This window comes from Scylla paramamosain, chromosome 21, assembly GCF_035594125.1.
Source record: "Scylla paramamosain isolate STU-SP2022 chromosome 21, ASM3559412v1, whole genome shotgun sequence".
In the NCBI taxonomy this organism is placed as follows: Eukaryota; Metazoa; Arthropoda; class Malacostraca; order Decapoda; family Portunidae; genus Scylla; species Scylla paramamosain.
In genome coordinates, this window is record NC_087171.1 from 4,117,019 (window position 1) to 4,135,625 (window position 18,607).

At 40.9% G+C, this 18,607-nt stretch overlaps 1 protein-coding gene and 2 long non-coding RNA genes across 6 annotated transcripts in view; 1 reads left to right on the top strand and 2 right to left on the bottom strand.

Moving 5' to 3' along the window:
• Positions 1–18,607, top strand: part of LOC135110885 (uncharacterized) — an 84,273-nt gene that overhangs the window by 58,376 nt on the left and 7,290 nt on the right. Inside the window, exon 3 of the long non-coding RNA XR_010273481.1 lies at positions 15,823–15,872. This is a non-coding gene — a long non-coding RNA (uncharacterized LOC135110885). The remainder of the gene's footprint in view (positions 1–15,822; positions 15,873–18,607) is intronic.
• On the bottom strand, positions 8,012–8,710 carry LOC135111313 (uncharacterized). Its single transcript, XR_010273690.1, has 2 exons — positions 8,322–8,710; positions 8,012–8,173 (listed from the first exon to the last, which is right to left on the bottom strand). It is a non-coding gene; the product is annotated as an uncharacterized LOC135111313 (long non-coding RNA).
• The window catches only part of LOC135110883 (uncharacterized), a 38,979-nt gene continuing 38,300 nt past the window's right edge, over positions 17,929–18,607 (bottom strand). For 3 of the 4 annotated variants that reach the window (XM_064023506.1, XM_064023505.1, XM_064023508.1), the window contains 2 exons: positions 18,381–18,520; positions 17,929–18,264 (listed from right to left, as the gene is read on the bottom strand). In XM_064023506.1, coding sequence (XP_063879576.1) covers positions 17,986–18,264; positions 18,381–18,520 — 419 coding nt within the window. In that variant the 3' untranslated portion in view covers positions 17,929–17,985. The remainder of the gene's footprint in view (positions 18,265–18,380; positions 18,521–18,607) is intronic. The other variant, XM_064023507.1, reaches the window with a different exon arrangement.

An 18,607-nucleotide genomic window follows, 5' to 3' on the forward strand; every position in this document is an offset into this window, starting at 1 on the left:
ATTAAGTTAAGTTAGGTTGAGTTTAGTTAGATTATGTATAGTTAGGTTTAATTAGGTTAGGTTGAGTTTAGTCAGTTTTTTAGGTTAGCTTTAGTTAATGTTTATTTTTATGAATTTCTGCTTGTTTACTTGTGTGACAGAGTATAAAAGAAAGAAAAAATTGGTTTATGGCAGAAACGGTCACTATATTCATTCAAAGCACAGCAAAATCTACCAGAAAATATAGTTTCGTACGAAAATGTTAGATGAATGCACTTATATATATTTACTGCATTTTCATCTAAGAGCTAAGTTAAGTTCAGATTTATTCAGTTACTTCACAGATTATCCCTTCACTGTGTAGATCACAACTTGAATATATCATCATTCTTTGCCGAGAAAGAAAATGTCTGGAAATTAATAGGCTAAGATTATAACACTCGTGGAGGAGTGTAGTCCGGGCTGTCTGAGCCCGCATCCCAATAGCACTCGTGGAGACGTGTAGTCCGGGCTGTCTGGGCCTGCATCCCACAAGTGTCAAGATTACTTCCATGATCACCACTACTTTGTTAAAGGCAGTGAAATATGAATGGCCGAAGTTGTTTCAGCACATCCTATTACATGTGTCTGGTGTTGCTGGTAACCCCGTGTGTAACAGTGTAACAGTTTAACGGTAACATTACAGTTTTACAGTCATGGAGTTGATGTTACGTTACCCCAAACTTTGTGCAGCCCCATAAGCCACAACCAGAACTTTTTAGAATCTGTAAAAGAAAACAACTCACGCCTTCACGACTTTACAACGGTATACTTTTCAGTTTGTTTGGGAAAGGTCATGTTTCTATCTTGATCTTGATTGTGGTCGTACACGACCCGGAATTGCTCCTGAGCCAGGCCTTTAGATCGACAGCTACTGTATAATAAAGGCAAACAAAACAAGCAGAAAAGAAACAGTATCCGCAGTAATTGTCCCTTCATTTAAGCACGGCACATTATCTCTAGGAACTCATTCACTGCCTCAATAATTCTTTCACTTGTCTCTGCACATTACCAGCAGCACACCATTCATTTCCTTTCTGTATTCTCCACTCTTTCATCCCTATTATGCCCTAACTCGGTCAGAATCACTTGCATAATATATTTCCTGCCTCTCATACCTCTCACACTCCACCTTTCATACACAAGGGTCTCTTTCTCCTTGTACCATTCCTGAGTACCCTTTCGTTCAAGTCATTCTTCCATTCATTCAGTCCCACACACTTAATTTCTCTGTCAGTTTCACTCTTCCATTTCTTCACATCCCATTCAGTTCCCACTCTGCTTCCTCTTTTCACTACCCATTTGCACATTTTTTTTATTATTATTATTTTTTTTTTTTTTTCTCCCAGCCATTCTAATCTCCCACACAACTTGAATTCCACTCTTGTCTGTCATTCTCATGCACTTCTTCCTCCATTTGCTTCCACTTTCATCCCACATATACACCTTTCCTGCTGTTCTTGCATCATCCAATTTCTCAAGCCTAATCTTGTACCCAAGTGTTGTTGTTTTTTTTTGTAAGTCTTTCCCTAAACATGTTTAACCCCATGTCACCTCTCAAAGTTTCTACTGCTGTATACCTAGTGCATTCAGTGCCATCCTTGCCACTATTCTGCCCCAGTTTTAACTTATCAATTTCACTTTCATTCCATGCAATCACATTCATACCATACATTATAAAATTATACTCGGCACAGCCACATTCTTCCTCGCTTCTCTTAGTACATCATACTAGCTCTCATCCTTGCTGTGCTTCCCAGTCAGCCTACCCACTTGTTTGCCATACTTGTCTCTTCATTCCCTGCCTTTTCACTCCCGTTTGGACACATCCACATCCCTAAGTACTTGTATTCTTGTACCTGTTTCAGTGTATTCTCTCCAAGTCTCCATACTGCATTTCTTTCATCCAATGACCTTGCTTTTTTCATTGATAAACCTTACTCTAATGTCTCTTCCATACCCATCTACAACATCCAACAAACTTTGGAGCTCATCTGCTGATTCACTCATAACCACTACATCATCTGCATAAAAGAGCATACATATCTCTTCATTCCCCACACTTCCTCCTGCATTAATTCTTCTCATTCTGGCTGCTAACTCCTCTGCATGCAAGCTGATAATGGTTGGTGACAATATACATCCTTGGCTAATTCCTATCACACTCTTTACCCAGTTTGTTTCTATGTGTCCTAGTCTGTACTTAGCTCTTGTGTCTATGTACATACTTTGCACTACGTTAACTATCTTTGCACTCAACCCAATCTTTTTTGAAGACTCTGCCTAGAATTTCTCTATTCACCCTATCATAAGCTTTCTCAAAATCCAGAAAACCTAGGTACAATTTATCTCCATCCTTCTTTCTCTCAATTATTTCATTCACCACAAACATGTTATCCTCAGCTCTCCTGTCCACATGAAATCCATTCTGTTCTTCACCTAACACTCTCTCAATCCATTTACACAATATCTCATTCAACACTGCAATGAAAACTTTACCTAATATGTTCACAAATACAATCAGCCTGTAGTTCTTCAACTCATTCTTACTCTTGTATCCTTCCTTATGCAACAGACTCACTTGACACTCATTTAGTTTTCCCAGCACTCTCTCTTCATCCCACACTTGGTTTAACAATTTGGTCATAATATCAATCACTATCTTACCACCATTCCTGTAGAACATGTATGGTATATCATCTGGACCTGCTGCCTTACCATTCTTCTGCCTTTTCACATACCTCTCCACTTCCTCCCTGCTGATCCTATCATTCAGTTCATCTGCATTCTTCCTTTCAAGATTCACACATCCTTTTCTCACACTAAACACCTCACCAACACCACTTCCCAAAAATCTTTGATTGCCTCTCTGATTCCTTCATTCTCTGTCACAACTATACCATTCATTCATTTTCAGACTCTCCACACCAACATTTCTCACCTCATTCAATGCCTGCTAGGGTAGGCTAGCCCCTCTCCTCTCTAGTGCTTCTTCTACACCCTTCATCCATCTAGTCCTGGGTCTCACAACTGATCGTCTTCCAACAGGCACCCAATCCAGCATTTTTTGGGGGGGTACCTCTGATCTTGACATGTCCAAACCACCTCACCTTCCACTCTTCTGTTAAGTCCAGGATTGCCATAACTCCAATTTCCTGTCAGATTCTTTAATTTTTCAGTCTCTTGTGTCTTATCTCCTCCCTTTATCAGTTAAAGAACTTTCATTCATTTGTAAATTTTTCTGCTATGTGACAGGAGGGAAATACTCGATAATTTACACAGCTTGTTCTGTCATCTTTCTTGTATATAGGGCAGATCACCACTCTGGTCCAGTCGCCTGGAACTTGCTTACCTCTCCATGCCAGGTTCATCAGGTCCAATATCCACTTTAGTCCAGTGGATCCTATTTTCTTGATTATTTCTACTGGGATCTCACCATCCTCTGGTGCTTTTCCATCCTTCATTTTATCCACAGCTGCCTTTAATTCTTCTTCCGTTATTAGCCATTCATTCTCTATTCTCCACTTCTACTTGTCTAAGGTTTTCTATGTTTTCCTCTATCTTGTCTTCACATCCCAGGAGGTTCAATAGAACCTCAAAATATTCTCTCCACCTGTGATTGATATCATGTGGCTCTATTAGTAAGTTGTCATCATTGTCCTTTATGGAACAAGTTGGTACAGTGTTTCCTTTCTTATAGGACTTAGCTAGATTAAATATTAGTTTTCTTGTTCCAGACAAGTCTCTTTCAAAATCTTCTCCAATCTTTACCCAACTATCTCTTTGTGCATTTCTTTTAATGGTCTCTGCTTGATTCCTTTTCAAAACATAATGCTGCCTGTCCTGGGGCTTTCTGGTTTTTATCCATGTTCTGAATGCTTTATTCTTCTGTTTTACGGCCTTTTTTACTGTTTCACTCCACTGTGGCGTGTTCCTTTTCTTTCTTCTTTCGGTTGTTTTTCTTTGTAGCACTTCTTCAGATACTTTCTTTATGCTACCTTTAAACTTATCAAATTCAGCTTCTATATCTTGTGAGTCAATTTCAGTGTAATTTTTTTCTACCTTTTGTACTAACTACGTGACAACTTCTGGGTTTGTTAATTTCTCTATAATAAAGCATTTTGCATTGGCCCTTTGGCATTCTTTGGTTGTGTGAAGTTTATTTTCCCTATTAGTAATCTGTGATCAGAGTCACACAAGGGTGAGGGTATTGCTTTAACATCATTTAGTAAGGTTTTATTATTTGTTATTATCTTATCATATCAATCATAGATTTATAAGTATACTCTTGTCTCTCATCATTCCAGTGATACCAAGTTCATTTGTGCTCATCTTTGTGTTTGAAAAAGTGTTCATTATAGCAAGGTTGTTCAACAGACAAAAATCCAGTACTCTTTCACCTGTCTCTGATCCTAAAAGCGCCTACAACATGATTTAGGCCATCTCTGTCTACACCATGACCATTTAGATCACCCGTAATAATTGTGTCTCTGTTTGTCAGGTCAAACTCATCTTGTAATGTCTGGTAGAACTCTTCTTTCTCTTTTGTCATTCTCCCCTGCTGGAGTGCATATACTTGTATGAAGGTCAGATCTCCTTTATCCATTTTTAGTCATACTCATGAGACATTCTCTAATTTGGTTTATTTTCTTTATTCTTTGGGAAATAGTTGGTGAAATGATCATTGCAACACCATGTTTATTTTATCTTCCTCCACTATATATTAGTTTAAAATCATGATGGATTACTTTCCTTCCAGCTCCATTCCTGCAAGTTTCATACAGTCCAAGCACTGTTAATCACTGTTTCTTCCTCCTTCCCAACCATTGTGGATATGTTGATTGTCGTTATTCTGAGAGTATTCTGTGTCCTTAGTCCATGATCATTCTGGACATTCATAGGTCTGCCTATGCATATCTTGAACAGAAACTTTTTTTCTTTTTACGCCACCAGCCTGTTAGGTCTATTGTGACAACCCTCCTTTTATCTGGGCTTGGGACCAGCATGGGTTTCTAGATGTTATTCCCCATTGCAGAGTTCCAACACTGCTTGCCATATTCTTACCTCTCATAAACTTGTACCAATTGGGGCCACCTTCCACACCTTTCTCCCTTAAAGACTGAATCACAGTCTTTTCACAATTTCACTTAAGCATTCATTATTATCATTCACTTCTGCAGTTGCTGCTGTTTAACATATAATGCTCATGCATTCTGATACTCATTCTCTGCTTCATAGCTTTCATACCTTTTTTCTTCAGCCATCTATCCTCTTTCCCTCTTTCTTAGCCTCTCTGACTTCATTATTATACCATGGCTTACATACTCTCTTTTTTCTGCCTACTCGTCTTCTTCTTCTTCTTCTTCTTGTGACCTCTTCTGCTTTTTATTGCTTGATAGGTCCTCCTTCCCTTCAGTGTTATGCTCTTGTCTGTCCACTGCCTATAGAAGGAGAGTGGCAAGCACAGCACAGGGAACAGAACCACATATGTAACATGTTACGTTTCTTACATGCCTGTACTAGGAACTCTTTCATCACCCTTATTCTCTTTTTTTTTCTCTCTCTCTCTCCTTGATATAGGCCCAGCACTCCACCATCCTCTTTCTCTAATTTCCTACTCCACTCATCTTCTATAATTTTAGTTGCAGAGCCTGTCAACCTGTCTCTCTCTCTTCTTCATACCTGACACACTTGACCAGGAAATGTTCCACAGTCTCCCTCACCCCTCTATATGTGTTACATCCCTGGTTGGTCCAGCTCAATCCTGTTCCTAGCCTTTGCTTCAAGCATCCCTGTCCTGGCCTTCACTAACAACCTGCTACCCCAGTCTCCTACATACCAGTGGAGTGCCTCAGGTCTCTCCTTCCACTTGTACCACTTTAACGTAGACTTTCCGTCCCTGTCTGCCATCTAACTAAACCATTTTTTTCTATCCTTTTCCTTACCTCTCTGTGTCCTATCCTCCTCCAGTCCTCATCAAGATTTTCCCTCCTTTTCCACCTATCCATTTCCCTACTCCATGAAGATCTAATAGAGTTTTACCTCACTATCACCTATCTTCATCAAGTCCTTCTATCTTCTTCAAAAAGCTCAGCTTCCCTTTAATGGGAAGATGGGCTGGAGCACCTTCAGCTCTTGCTGAAGGTGCTCCAGCCCATCTCTCCTCTGACAGCTTCTATTGCTGTGCTGCGTGGAACACCTAACCCTTATCTACCTACTATCTTCTGGGTCTTCTCTAATCTTGTTAAGTCTCCCTCCCAGTAGTAAGTAATTTCAGACCCATACAAGCAGTAAGGTATTGCCATTCCCTTTCATAAACTTCTGCCTACCTCATACTTGTTGACTGTCCTACTCCCTGCATTCATTATCATTCCTGTCATCTTCCTGGCTTTTCCTTAATTTATTTTCATCTGTTTTTTGCCTCCTATTCCTTCTTTGCTTACCTCTAGCTCCAGGTAAGAGTACCTCTCCACCACCTCTTGTATGCTGTTCCCAAATACCTCTACCTCACTGTTAAACTACATCACCATAACATTTCCTATCGCTATACTTAACACCCCACTCACGTCCATATAAGATGGGTACCCAAAACAGCTTCTCCATGCCCTCCTTACTCCCTGTCATCAGCACTATGTCATCAGCATAGGCTAGACATCCTAATCTTGTATCCCCAACTTTAATACCCTTCCCTGACATCCTGATCCTTGTTATTAATTCCTCTATGTAAATATTAAATAAGGTTGGGGACATCACACACCCTGCCATACTCCAATATTGTTTCTCATCCAACCTGTACTAATGTCTCTTAACGTGAACTTCACCTCATTATCCTCATACAGCTTCCTAATTACCTGCACTACCTTCCTGTCCAGCCCTCTGTGTGCAAGTAATGTCAGCAGTTTGCTCCTGTGCACCCTATCATAGGCCTTCTCTATATCTAAGAAAACCAAGTACAGCTCTTTCCTTAGCTTTATATTTCTTTCATTAATTTCCTTCATAACTAACACATTTTCTAATCCACCTCTACCCTGCCTAAAACCACTCTGCTCCTCTCGAAGCACCTTATTCTCCTCCATCCAAGTCTTCAATTTATTACTAACCACCCATCCAAATGCCTTGGCTAGTATGTTTACCCCTGATATAGGTCTGTAATTACCTACGTCCTTCCATGGCTTTCCTCCTCCTCCTCCCTTGTGTACGAGTGTAATTCTGCCCCTGTTCCAATCTTGAGGCACCTCCCCTATCTCTAATATTTTCCTGAACAACCCAGTTAGTGCCTGTTTTAATGCTTCCCCACTGTACTTTATGAACTCACCTATGATGCCGTCTGTTCCGCCTGCTTTCCCTGTCTTGATGGCTCTCACCACTAAAGCTATGTCTTGCTCCTCTATCTCAACATCTTCCATCCCCCTAGATTTATTACTATAAATGGACATATTTCCTGTTTCCTCGTCCTCTTCCTCCTCCTCCTGCCAAATAATCCTGCTCCAATACTCCTCCACTACTGGCACCACTTCCTCCTCGCTGCTTGCTTCCCTGCCATCCACCTTCAACTTCATCCCCTGGAGTGTTGCCAGCCCACCCAAGTTCCTCCTTAATCGTCTTCACGTTTCCTTTTCTCTTTCTCTCCGGGGCATGTTGTTAAGGATCCTTGCCTGCTCTCCCTCCCACTTCTCAATCTTACCTCTAATGATTGCCTGAGCTGCTTTCTTTGCATCTATATACCCATCCCAAGCCTTTGCCCATTCTGTTTCATACCTTCCTCACACCAGTCTCATCAAAGTAGTTTTAATTAGAAAGAGAGAGAGAGAGATACAGGTTTAGTGAGAAATATAAAATATAATTGTTGTTGTTCTGTATCATGAATTAGTTGCTTTTGTAGAAATGGGAGAAAAAGAAAACAAACAGCATACTATCAGCTGATTCATTAAACACTCAGGAGGTAATTAAGCCTCTGAAATGTAACCCGAACGTCGGACTTCAAACCCCGAAAGGACCGTGTATATTTATTAGAAACACATGCCACCCAACGGCTCGGGAGGAGTTGCCGAGTGTGTTGGCAGCCTTGAGGTCCTAGGGTTGGCAAGCCTGAGTGGTGGTGGCGTGTGTGTGATTCACCTATGGTCATCAGCTGGTCATCCAGCCAGCCATTCCCCTACAGAAAGAGTGGGAGTAAGTATGACTCCTGTAAGGCCTAGGTTGATGTACTGCAACTCCCTAAGTGACGTGAACATCCTACTTGAGACTTAGTTACAGGGGAAGTCTGCCTCCATGTGGCACCCACTGGTAACAAGGGAACAAACCTGTTCTTGAGGTTCATGGTTTGCCCCTCGGCTCTCCTTACAAAGAGATGAACGTGAGGCGGGGAGATGGACAGTATTCCATCCTCCCTTATCAAACGGTTGTGAAGCAATGGGGTTCCACCAGGCTTCGGTTCCCTTAACAGCCTTAGGGAGATTGTTTGCTGCCTAGTAAGGCGCTTCTTGTCCAAGCCCTGGAATGGCGGTTGGACAAAGTATGACTCAACGACACACTGGGACAGTGAGGTCACAATCCCTTGGATTGCCCCTTGGGTTACATCCCGTACCTACTTGTTGCTAGGTGAACAGGGGCTGCACATTAAGAAGCTCGCCAATTTGCCTCGCTGCGTCCGGGATTCGAACCCAGGCCTTCTTGGCTGAGAGCCGAGCGTGCTAACCACTACATTACCCGGTGTGTGTGTGTGTGTACACACACACACACACACACACACACACACACACACACACACATATATATATATATATATATATATATATATATATATATATATATATATATATATATATATATATATATATATATATATATATATATATATATATATATATTACACAACAACAGCAACAACAATGTAAATAACAGTATATTTACATGATGTTTCTAATCTTTGTTCATTACAAAGAAAAGTAAATGTAAAGTTTGAAAACAGATACTATATACGAGTACAACATTGGAGTTTTTATAGCAGTCAGTTTTTCCATGTCTCTTCATGCCCTGCAGTAGATTACATAGATATTTTATTGGAAACCCTGTGAGGGTGCATTTCTTTATTTCACTGGAATTATCAGTCACATTAGAACAGAAGCAAGATATTAAAAAGAGGCTACAACATACATCCACTCCCTCTTCCATGCTGATCAGGTGCACATACATTAGGCTCCCCACCAACTCGTTCACTTGTACTCTTTTGAAACGCTGAAATCCTGTCATTTAACCTTTGAATTAGAGTAATAAAAAAAAAAAACGGTAATTTTGTTATTGAATGTATTTGTACAGTTGCGATACTTTTCTACCGTGAATCGGAGAATAAAACCTTTCCAAATGGGATTGGGCTATAGTTTCGGAGAGTGTTTGGCTCCTGACGTTTTCTTGTCCAATTCCAATAATATCTTCAGGTTATGACGCGCGCTCTCTCTCTCTCTCTCTCTCTCTCTCTCTCTCTCTCTCTCTCTCTCTCTCTCTCTCTCTCTCTCTCGAAGTTTCGGAATCCAAATTGATTTCAGGATTTGGGTTACAGCCCATTAACCCGAATGTCTAATGAATTGGCCGTGTGTAGGTATGTATAGCATTTCACTCCGATCTCCTAAATATTAACATTTCTTCATAAAACTTTCACAGATTTGCAGCATGTGGGCCATATTTTTTGTTTGATTACTTAGAGTCAAAGAATGCATTTGTCTTATGGATAACTTTTTGAAGGCCTTAATAATGTTAAATAATAAAAACATGGCATGAAAGTTTAGAGTAGCACATTTAATTCCTTAAAATACCCTTCTTGAAATGAGATCTTGTTCATTGAATTCAGACAAGGAATAATGGAATAATATTAGTATTAAAACCTGATAAACAGTGTTTCAAGAAAATGCACAACAAACTTTCTCATATCTTCAGTACAGTCTACATGAAGTGTTACTAATATAGCATGTGATAAATTGAACTTGACATTAACCCGAACATAATTCTGGATGTGGACCATTGATTTGGATCTTTACTGGCAATTCAACCTCACCGCTAGGACATTACGGAAACACTACTTCATCAGCTTGGGTTTTATATTGACCAGCGATGGATCCCTTCCCTCATCTCTGTAACATTTTTTCTAGCCAAGTGGTTCTTAGATCAGATGCATAATGGAGATCTGCCAGCTGAGTCCTCCCCCCTTTTTTGGCCTGGATGCTATTTTTTGTTCTCTGGTTTCATCCCATTTCAAAATTTTCATCATGGTGGTTGAGCTTAGTGCTTCACATGAATTTTTCTCATAGCCTTTACTATGAGTGAAGCGAAGTTTACTATGGAGGTTGTTGTTTCATTTTGCGTGGCCTGGCCCGACTGTAATGCTATTCAAATGCTAATATCTCCAAAACTATGTGGCCGATCGTAACTAAATTGGCACCATATAATACCACAACTCTATCAGTTTTATATGATATAGCTTTCATCTCATTTGTTGGGTGAAGTAAATGGGTAACTTCCAAATTGTAGAAGGGTGTCGAAAATGGGATTTTGTCAGCTTTCTGCAATTTTCACCATTTTTTTTTTTCAACAGGAGCATATGCATATCACTGAATGCAGAATTAAATGTCCTATCTAATGGTATGTATCACAACCACTGGGCTCTTGCAAAGTTTTGAGCTAGAGTGATTTGAATATTAGGCAAGTTCTCTATGTTCGTGGTGATTCCATTGTTTCATTACTGACAGCTTTGCTTCTCAATCGCCTTCCAGGTATTTTACTGGTTATATATTAGGCAAGGTTGTGCTACTGTAAAGTCAGTAATTGCCTTGCTGACACTGGGCACTTTGGGGCACAATGACCAAATTCTGCTATGTAGGTTTTCATTTGGATTCTAGGTTTTTCCCTTTCAAACATTTTGAAAGAAGGCCGTTATCCGACAAACATTTCTAGATTGAATGCACCTCTTTGTACTGTTTATCACCTAATGTTAGTCTTAGATTCATAACACTGTGACCGGGTTTTCTGACTGGAGATGCATCTCTCTTGCCAGCTTTCTTCAAAGTTTCTTCAGCAACAGGATTCTTCCAAAACACCTGCTTTGGGAGCACCAGTCGTGGTGTGTATGGATGTCAGGTGAAAAAAAAATGTAGACATAATGTTCCTTCTTCTGTTTTTTACTGAACCTGCAACTTTTCTTGATATGACTCTTCCATGATAAAACTATGAATGGTTGAAGACTTCATCGGTGAATATTATATTTAGTGGTTTTGTTCTTTTCGGTTTGCCAGCATTTGTCTTATCCATAACAGTGTAGCTATCCCTTAGTTACAGCAGTGCAGTCCTCATCCTCTTCTTGACATGGTTCTTGCATTCTTCTTTAAGAAGCACATTGTAAGTCAAAGTTCAAGAAATGCTAAACTTTTCAATAAATACCAGTCCTGGATACTTGTTTCCATAAAGGCCCATACACTATCAGTCATGACTGCGCAATCATGGTGATAGTGCAAACAGTTCAATCATTGGTTTTGGCCACACACCAGTAATGAGATTTTGCAATCATCAGTTGTGGTGTGTGCTTCATCCAGTCAAAATGAGTAGGAAGGCTGCATGTATTGCCATTGTCCTTGTCCTTGAGAGTATGGAACCAAAGAAGAAAAAAAGAAGAAAGGTGCAGATGGAGGAGCTTAAGAAGAGGCATGAATTCACCCACGACAACCTTCTACAGGAACTTGTAATCTCTTTTACACTACATGAATTTCCTACATATGGACAAGAAAACATTTATTGATTTGCTGGGAATGGTTATGCCACTCATACGGAAGGTATAGTTCAAGGAATTCCTGCTAAAACTCCTGAGTGTCCTGTGTACTCGCTGTGGCTGGTGGTGAAAGACTGACAATTTTGCTTTTCAATCCTCTTCAATCATATTCAATAATTTGCACAATCCTTCAATAATACCCGCACATTATGGATATGATTGCGCAATGATTAATAGTGTACGGGGGCCTTAAGGGCCTTGTTTGTTGTTCAAGCTAATCATGGCCTTGTGTACACTACTGTCCCCATCTCCTATAAATGTAGAGTACCTTAGCTTCCTTCCTTCTCTACTTCTTCCGCTTCCATGGCTCCTGAAGATACTGTGAAATTAATACTACACTGCTTTATGTTTGGCCATCCAAGATTTATATCTTGGATTTATATCTTGGATTTATATCTTTTTTTTTTTATATATATATTCATCATGATGTTCCGGTGTGCATAGACCCCTAAGGTCTGGATAACATGCCTGTTAATAACAATTCCTGTGTAGGACTCGGTGACTAACCACACTCTAGGGTTGAACTGTGTCCCCTAGTATGCCAAGTTCCATCAAGAGATACATCTATATTCAAAATACCGTCATCTTCTGGTAGTCTGTTCATCTGCTCCATATAGTACTAGAAAACAAAGTCTACACCTTCAAAATATCTTCACAGTACTTCAGTTTGCTAGATTTATACATGTAATTTCGTATCAAACTTTAAAGCTGAACAATCAGTAGGACATCATGTAAATACTGTACCTGTTGTGTGGACTCATTGACGAGGGAGTTGGAAGATGACGGTCAGGAATACGAGTAGGGTGTTGCACCAATTGCTCTAGGTCATGGAGGATAGCAAAGTTGTAGGCTAGTTCACCAGGATGGTCAGTGAAGGGAGAGGAAAGCCAAAGCTGGTGGTTAACATTGAAGTCTCCAAGAATGGAGATCTCTGCAAAAGGGAAGAGGGTCAGAATGTGCCCCACTTTGGAAGTTAAGTAGTCAAAGAATTTCTTATAGTCAGAGGAGTTAGGAGAGAGGTACACAGCACAGATAAATTTAGTATGAGAATGACTCTGTAGTCGTAACCAGATGGTGGAAAACTCCGAAGATTCAAGAGCGTGGGCACGAGAGCAGGTTAAGTCATTGCGCACATAAACGCAGCATCCAGCTTTGGATCGAAAATGAGGATAAAGTAGGAGGGAACAGAAAAGGGGCTACTGTCAGTTGCCTCAGACACCTGAGTTTCAATGAGGAAAAGAAGATGAGGTTTACAAGAGGAGAGGTGGTGTTCTACAGATTGAAAATTAGATCTTAGACCGCGAATGTTGCAGAAGTTAATGAAGGAAAAGTTGAGGGGGGTGTCAAGACACTTAGGGTCGTCGACGGAAAGGCAGTCCGACCTGGGGACATTTATGGTCCCCTCCCCAGATGGGGACTCCAAGGCTGGTGTAGGAGTTGCCATGATTTTAAAATTTTTGAGTGAAGGGTGTGTGTGTTATTAGGTGCTTGTAGTTTTGTGTGGAAGAAGAGAGTTGTCTTTAGAGGGCAGGCTGTGACTGCCCCCTTGTGTTGTGAGACACAAAGGGAAACACGTTCAGTGAGGTCACAGCTGGGTTTAATGATAAGTTCACAGCACCCCCTGAACAGTGCTTTAGACCTCACTGGGAGTAATTATCGTTTCGGCAGGTGTCTACTCCATGAGTGCAAATGACTGCATTCCCAGAAAATGGCGTCTGCAGTTAAGCCACACTCTGCCCCTCGTTCTGCTGGCTGCTTGCCTCTTATTTTTCTCGATGTTTTTTCATCTTGCCATCCACTACATGTAGGCATTTGAAAGTGTTTGCTTAGACAGTGTCGCTGTGGACATTGCTCTCTGTGTACCCTGAGATTTGATGTTGCCTGTGCCAGACCAAAGTCCAGCCTTGGTTTCATAGCTCGTATTATTTTTTGGGGCAATGGAACCAAATTTTCTGGTGCACAGACTCCTTTGTGTTTTGTGTTTTGTTACGTGGACATCACAGCATCATCCGTGCCGCGAGCCTGTCACAGACTTCCTTCGCAAATTCCAACAGATGAGAAGATGTGTAAAGTGAATGTTCATGGTGGAGTGGCCTGGTGGCGTCTGGCCCTTTGCTTTTGCCTGGCCATGTCTCTGCACAAGTCTGTATCATCTGGCAGGGCGTGTTAATGATGACATTTTTCCAAGCTCATAATATTTTAACCTTTAATTATCAACCGAAGCTTACATTCATGTGAATATAGACATGCACAATGTAAGTACTGACTGAAGTATAAACAAATTCTCTCTCTCTCTCTCTCTCTCTCTCTCTCTCTCGTTACTAATATATTTTTGTTTCTTCGTGCTATGTATAGCCGTCTGGGTTTTTTTTCCGGATAAGGTGAGGGAACATAAGATTGAGAGAGAGAGAGAGAGAGAGAGAGAGAGAGAGAGAGAGAGAGAGAGAGAGAGAGAGAGAGAGAGAGATGAAAAATCAGGAAAATAAGACAACCATAACAAAAGTAACAAACAGTTTCACCACACTTTCCCCACATTCCCGCTTCTCCTCGGTACATTTTCGCTGGAATTTAAAAGTACCACGACCACGCCTCCGGTTGTGTTACTTTCATGATGATAATAATGACTGACGGGGGAAGCACCTCGGAGGAAACACCAAAACATGCACGAACACAAAGTAAGAACGAAAACCAGGAAACGTGTTGGGTGACCGTGACAGGATGACAAGTTACACTGTGTATGTACGTAATGCAAACAAGGCGTAGGGTAGTGAAGGTGAGGATTCTCTCTCTCTCTCTCTCTCTCTCTCTCTCTCTCTCTCTCTCTCTCTCTCTCTCTTTAGAAGTAAAAATTGAGATTCATAATTTCAACTAAAGGCCCCCATACATCATCAATCATGACTGCGTAATCAGGGTGATTACGCAGTCATATCTGTTGTGCGTGGATATGATTGAAGGATTGCCCAAATGACTGAACATGACTGAATAACGTCCAACACGGTCTGATGTTTAGCCGTCAATCACGACGTCAATCACAATCATCAATGATTGGGCAAAAACGTTAGTCTTCCACCACCAGCCACTGCGAGTAAACAGGACACTCAGGAGTTTTGGCGGAAATTCCTTGAACTATACCAAGGTTTCCCAACATTATGGAAGATCAAATGTGACGATTACAAAAACAGAAATTTTACGTGAAAATTCATGTAGTCTACAGGACAAGAGATTAGAAGTTCTTGTAGAAGGCTGTCGTGGGTGAATTCAGGTTTTTTTCTTAAGCCAGTCCTTTATCCACACCTCTTCTTTTGTCCTTCTTTGGTTTAATGCTCTCAAAGGCAAGGACAATGCTGCCTCCCTACTCATCTTGACTGAATGAAGGACACGCGACAACTGATGATTGCAAAATCTCATTAATAGTGTGTGGCCAAAACCAATGATTGAGCTGTTTGCTCATTTACCATGATTGTACAATCTTGATTGATAATGTATGGCATTAAGCGAAGCTGTAAGACCCTGTCTTGCATACATGTGTGAAACCTACCTACCTGTTTTCTCCTATCATCCTCATCCGCAAATTTGTCTAATTTTCTGGTAAAGCTCCCTGAATATCATATTGTAGAGAACGATTTTGAAAACTACATAACTGCTTTTATTGACACTGACTATTAGTTTACTCACTTTCAGCCAGTGATTTACTTGTTGGGAGTTTTGAATATAAGTTTCCATGTGAAGCTTTTATATCCTTATCTGAAAGCGATATATTGGTGTCAGCTGCATCTATAACAAAGTAAAGGTCGGGGCTTACACGTGACTTGTCATCAATATGTGTTATGAAGAGAAGTGTGTGTGTGTGTGTGTGTGTGTGTGTGTGTGAATCTATTTGTCTGTCTGTCCGTCTATTTATCTACTATCTGTTTGTCTGTCTGCCTGTCTCCAAGCCTCAGTTCAGATCCATCTTCAGAACTAAAATCTGCCTTTTCTTTTTTCCACAGATAAATATCAGTCACCCACGCACCTCCCCTCTTCTAGCGTCATCCTCGAGGTGAGTGACATGACCAGCCTACATATTCACTGCTTTCTCGTCATTTTCTAAAGCCCGGGAAAAAAAAATGGAATGAAAAGAGATGAGGGGTAATTGCGTGTAGAACATTTGGAATGAAGAGGGTGAAAGAGAAAAGTGGCAGGAGAAGAGCACAAGGAGTGGAGAAGGTTGGTCTCATAACATAAATTTACGTATGTAAGAGAGAGAGAGAGAGAGAGAGAGAGAGAGAGAGAGAGAGAGAGAGAGAGAGAGAGAGAGAGAGAGAGAGAGAGAGAGAGAGAAATAATCAGGAGAATTCTATTTTTTTCTTTAATGTAATATTATTTTTACTTTTTTTTTTTTTGTGTGTGTGTGTGTGTGTTTGTTTGTGTGTGTGTGTGTGTGTGTGTGTGTGTGTGTGTGTGTGCGTATGTGTGTGTACCACTCTACCTCCATCCCCCGCATCCCTCCATTCATCATAGCTGCCGTGTCCCTGCATTAGTCACCCTTCACACCCGTTGTCCCGCACCACCGCGCGCCTCACCTCACCCATAATGTCACCCCGCAGTGTGCGCCTCCCCGCGTATGATCCGGCGGCATTCTTTGATCTGCTTATTGGTTTATGTTTCTCTCTCTCTCTCTCTCTCTCTCTCTCTCTCTCTCTCTCTCTCTCTCTCTCTCTCTCTCTCTCTCTCTCATATAGTAGGAATGATACTCATAGCAAAAAGAAGATAATTATTAAGAGTCACGCGGCTCTATTTCCTTTTTTTTTTTTTCGGTTCCTAGCTCCTAGAGTTGGAGAGTTGGTAGGAAAGCTGGGTTTTCGGGTAAGATAAATAAAAGAAGGCCAAATACAATTTAATATCAACAAATGCAAAGTACTTAGGAAACCCACACAGTAGATACTCATTAACCAACGAAACTCTGGTAGGTACAGGGTACGGGAAAGATTTAGGAGTTATAGTTAGCTTTGAATTCCGTCTAGGAAAACAATGCATAGAGGTCAGAAACAGGGCAAATAGGGTACTAGGATTTATTTTTAGGAGTGTTAAAAGTAGAAGGCCGGAAGTAATATTAAAGTTATACTTGACGCTGGTCAGACCTCATCTAGACTACGCTGTGCAGTTCTGGTCCCCACATTACAGGAAAGATATAGATCTATTAGAATCAGTACAGAGGAGAATGACTAAAAGGATACAGGGGATGAGGAGTATTCCATACAAGGGGAGATTGAAGCTATTAAATTTACATTCTTTAGAGAGACGTATGTTAAGAAGGGACCTGATAGAAGTCTTTAAGTGGTATAAGGGTTATAACAAGGGGGATGTAAGCAAAATTCTTAGGATCAGCAACCAGAAAAGAACAAGAAATAACGGGTTCAAGCTTGAAAAATTTAGGTTTAGGAAGGAAATATGAAGAAATTGGTTTTCAAATAGAGTGGTAGATGAGTGGAACGGACTCAGTAATCATGTTGTTAGTGCTAGAACATTAGGGAGCTTTAAGAGAATATTAGACGGGTTTATGGATGGGGATGATAAATGGAAATAGGTATATTTGATATAGGGACTGCCACGTGTAAGCCTGGTCGCTTCTTGCAGCTTCCCTTATTTCTTATGTTCTTATACCACCTCTTATGAATTAAACTTATAAATAAATAAAACACGGTATATTGTGTGCAAATCAGTGTTGTCAACAATACATGCGAGAAATCTCCGGAAATATGTATGTACTGTACCTGACTTATGAGATGCCACCCAGCTATCGAAATGCCATAGTCATTATTATTTTATAAATAATTGATTGACCGACCGACTGACTGACCACAAACAATGTTCAGCTCTGATAGAGTCGTTATGTATTCTGTCACAATGATGGCATCCAACATGTGATAAGCAGCTTTTCATTCATTCATAGTCACCAATATTATTCCTGGTATCATGACCACAGTTATAGAACACGTTATAGTAAAAGCCCTCATTACAATCCATCCTTGTCTCTATATGAATATCACACAGAGTTACGTTATATGATTAAGGTGCTAATATTTACTAGGCAACGTAACTTGACTAACATACAATTCTGGTAATAGTGAAAAGTCTAGCAGTAATTCTATTTACATGGACTTTGATGCTTCTTACTGGCACTCTTTCATGAGGTCATCAAAATTCTGCGGGCGTCGAATAACCTTGTAACTGGCGGAACCGTGAACCATGACTTCCAGTGCGTGAGGCCGCATGTTGTAGTTGGAGGCCATAGCAAAACAGTATGCCCCCGTCATCCACACCAGCAGGCTGTCCCCTTGGGTGACTGGAGGCGACAATCTACATTCCCGTGCCAAGAAGTCGCCGCTCTCACACACCGGCCCCACCACGTCCACTAAGTGCGCAGCTTCCTCCAGGGCTGTGTCAGTCTGCTATGCCAGTCACTCATGTCAGTCAAGATACAATTATCCCCGCCCCCCACTCCTCTTCAATACGCTATTCGACGCTTAAACCTTACCCGTATTGGTCGGTGAAGCAGAGGACTCACCTTGGGCTGTGTGAGGTGAGTCACAGGATGCTTAGAGCCGTAAAGGGCGGGACGAATAACCTCGGTCATGGCAGCGTCTGTCACTACAAACACCTTTCCTCCGTTTGTCTTTACTCCCAAAATCTCCGTCATCAACACACCTGCAGAAGATTTGTGTGTTACTTTACCTTGCACCAACACACCGACACTACTATCACCGCGCTCTGTTGTCCGCTACGAGTCACTCA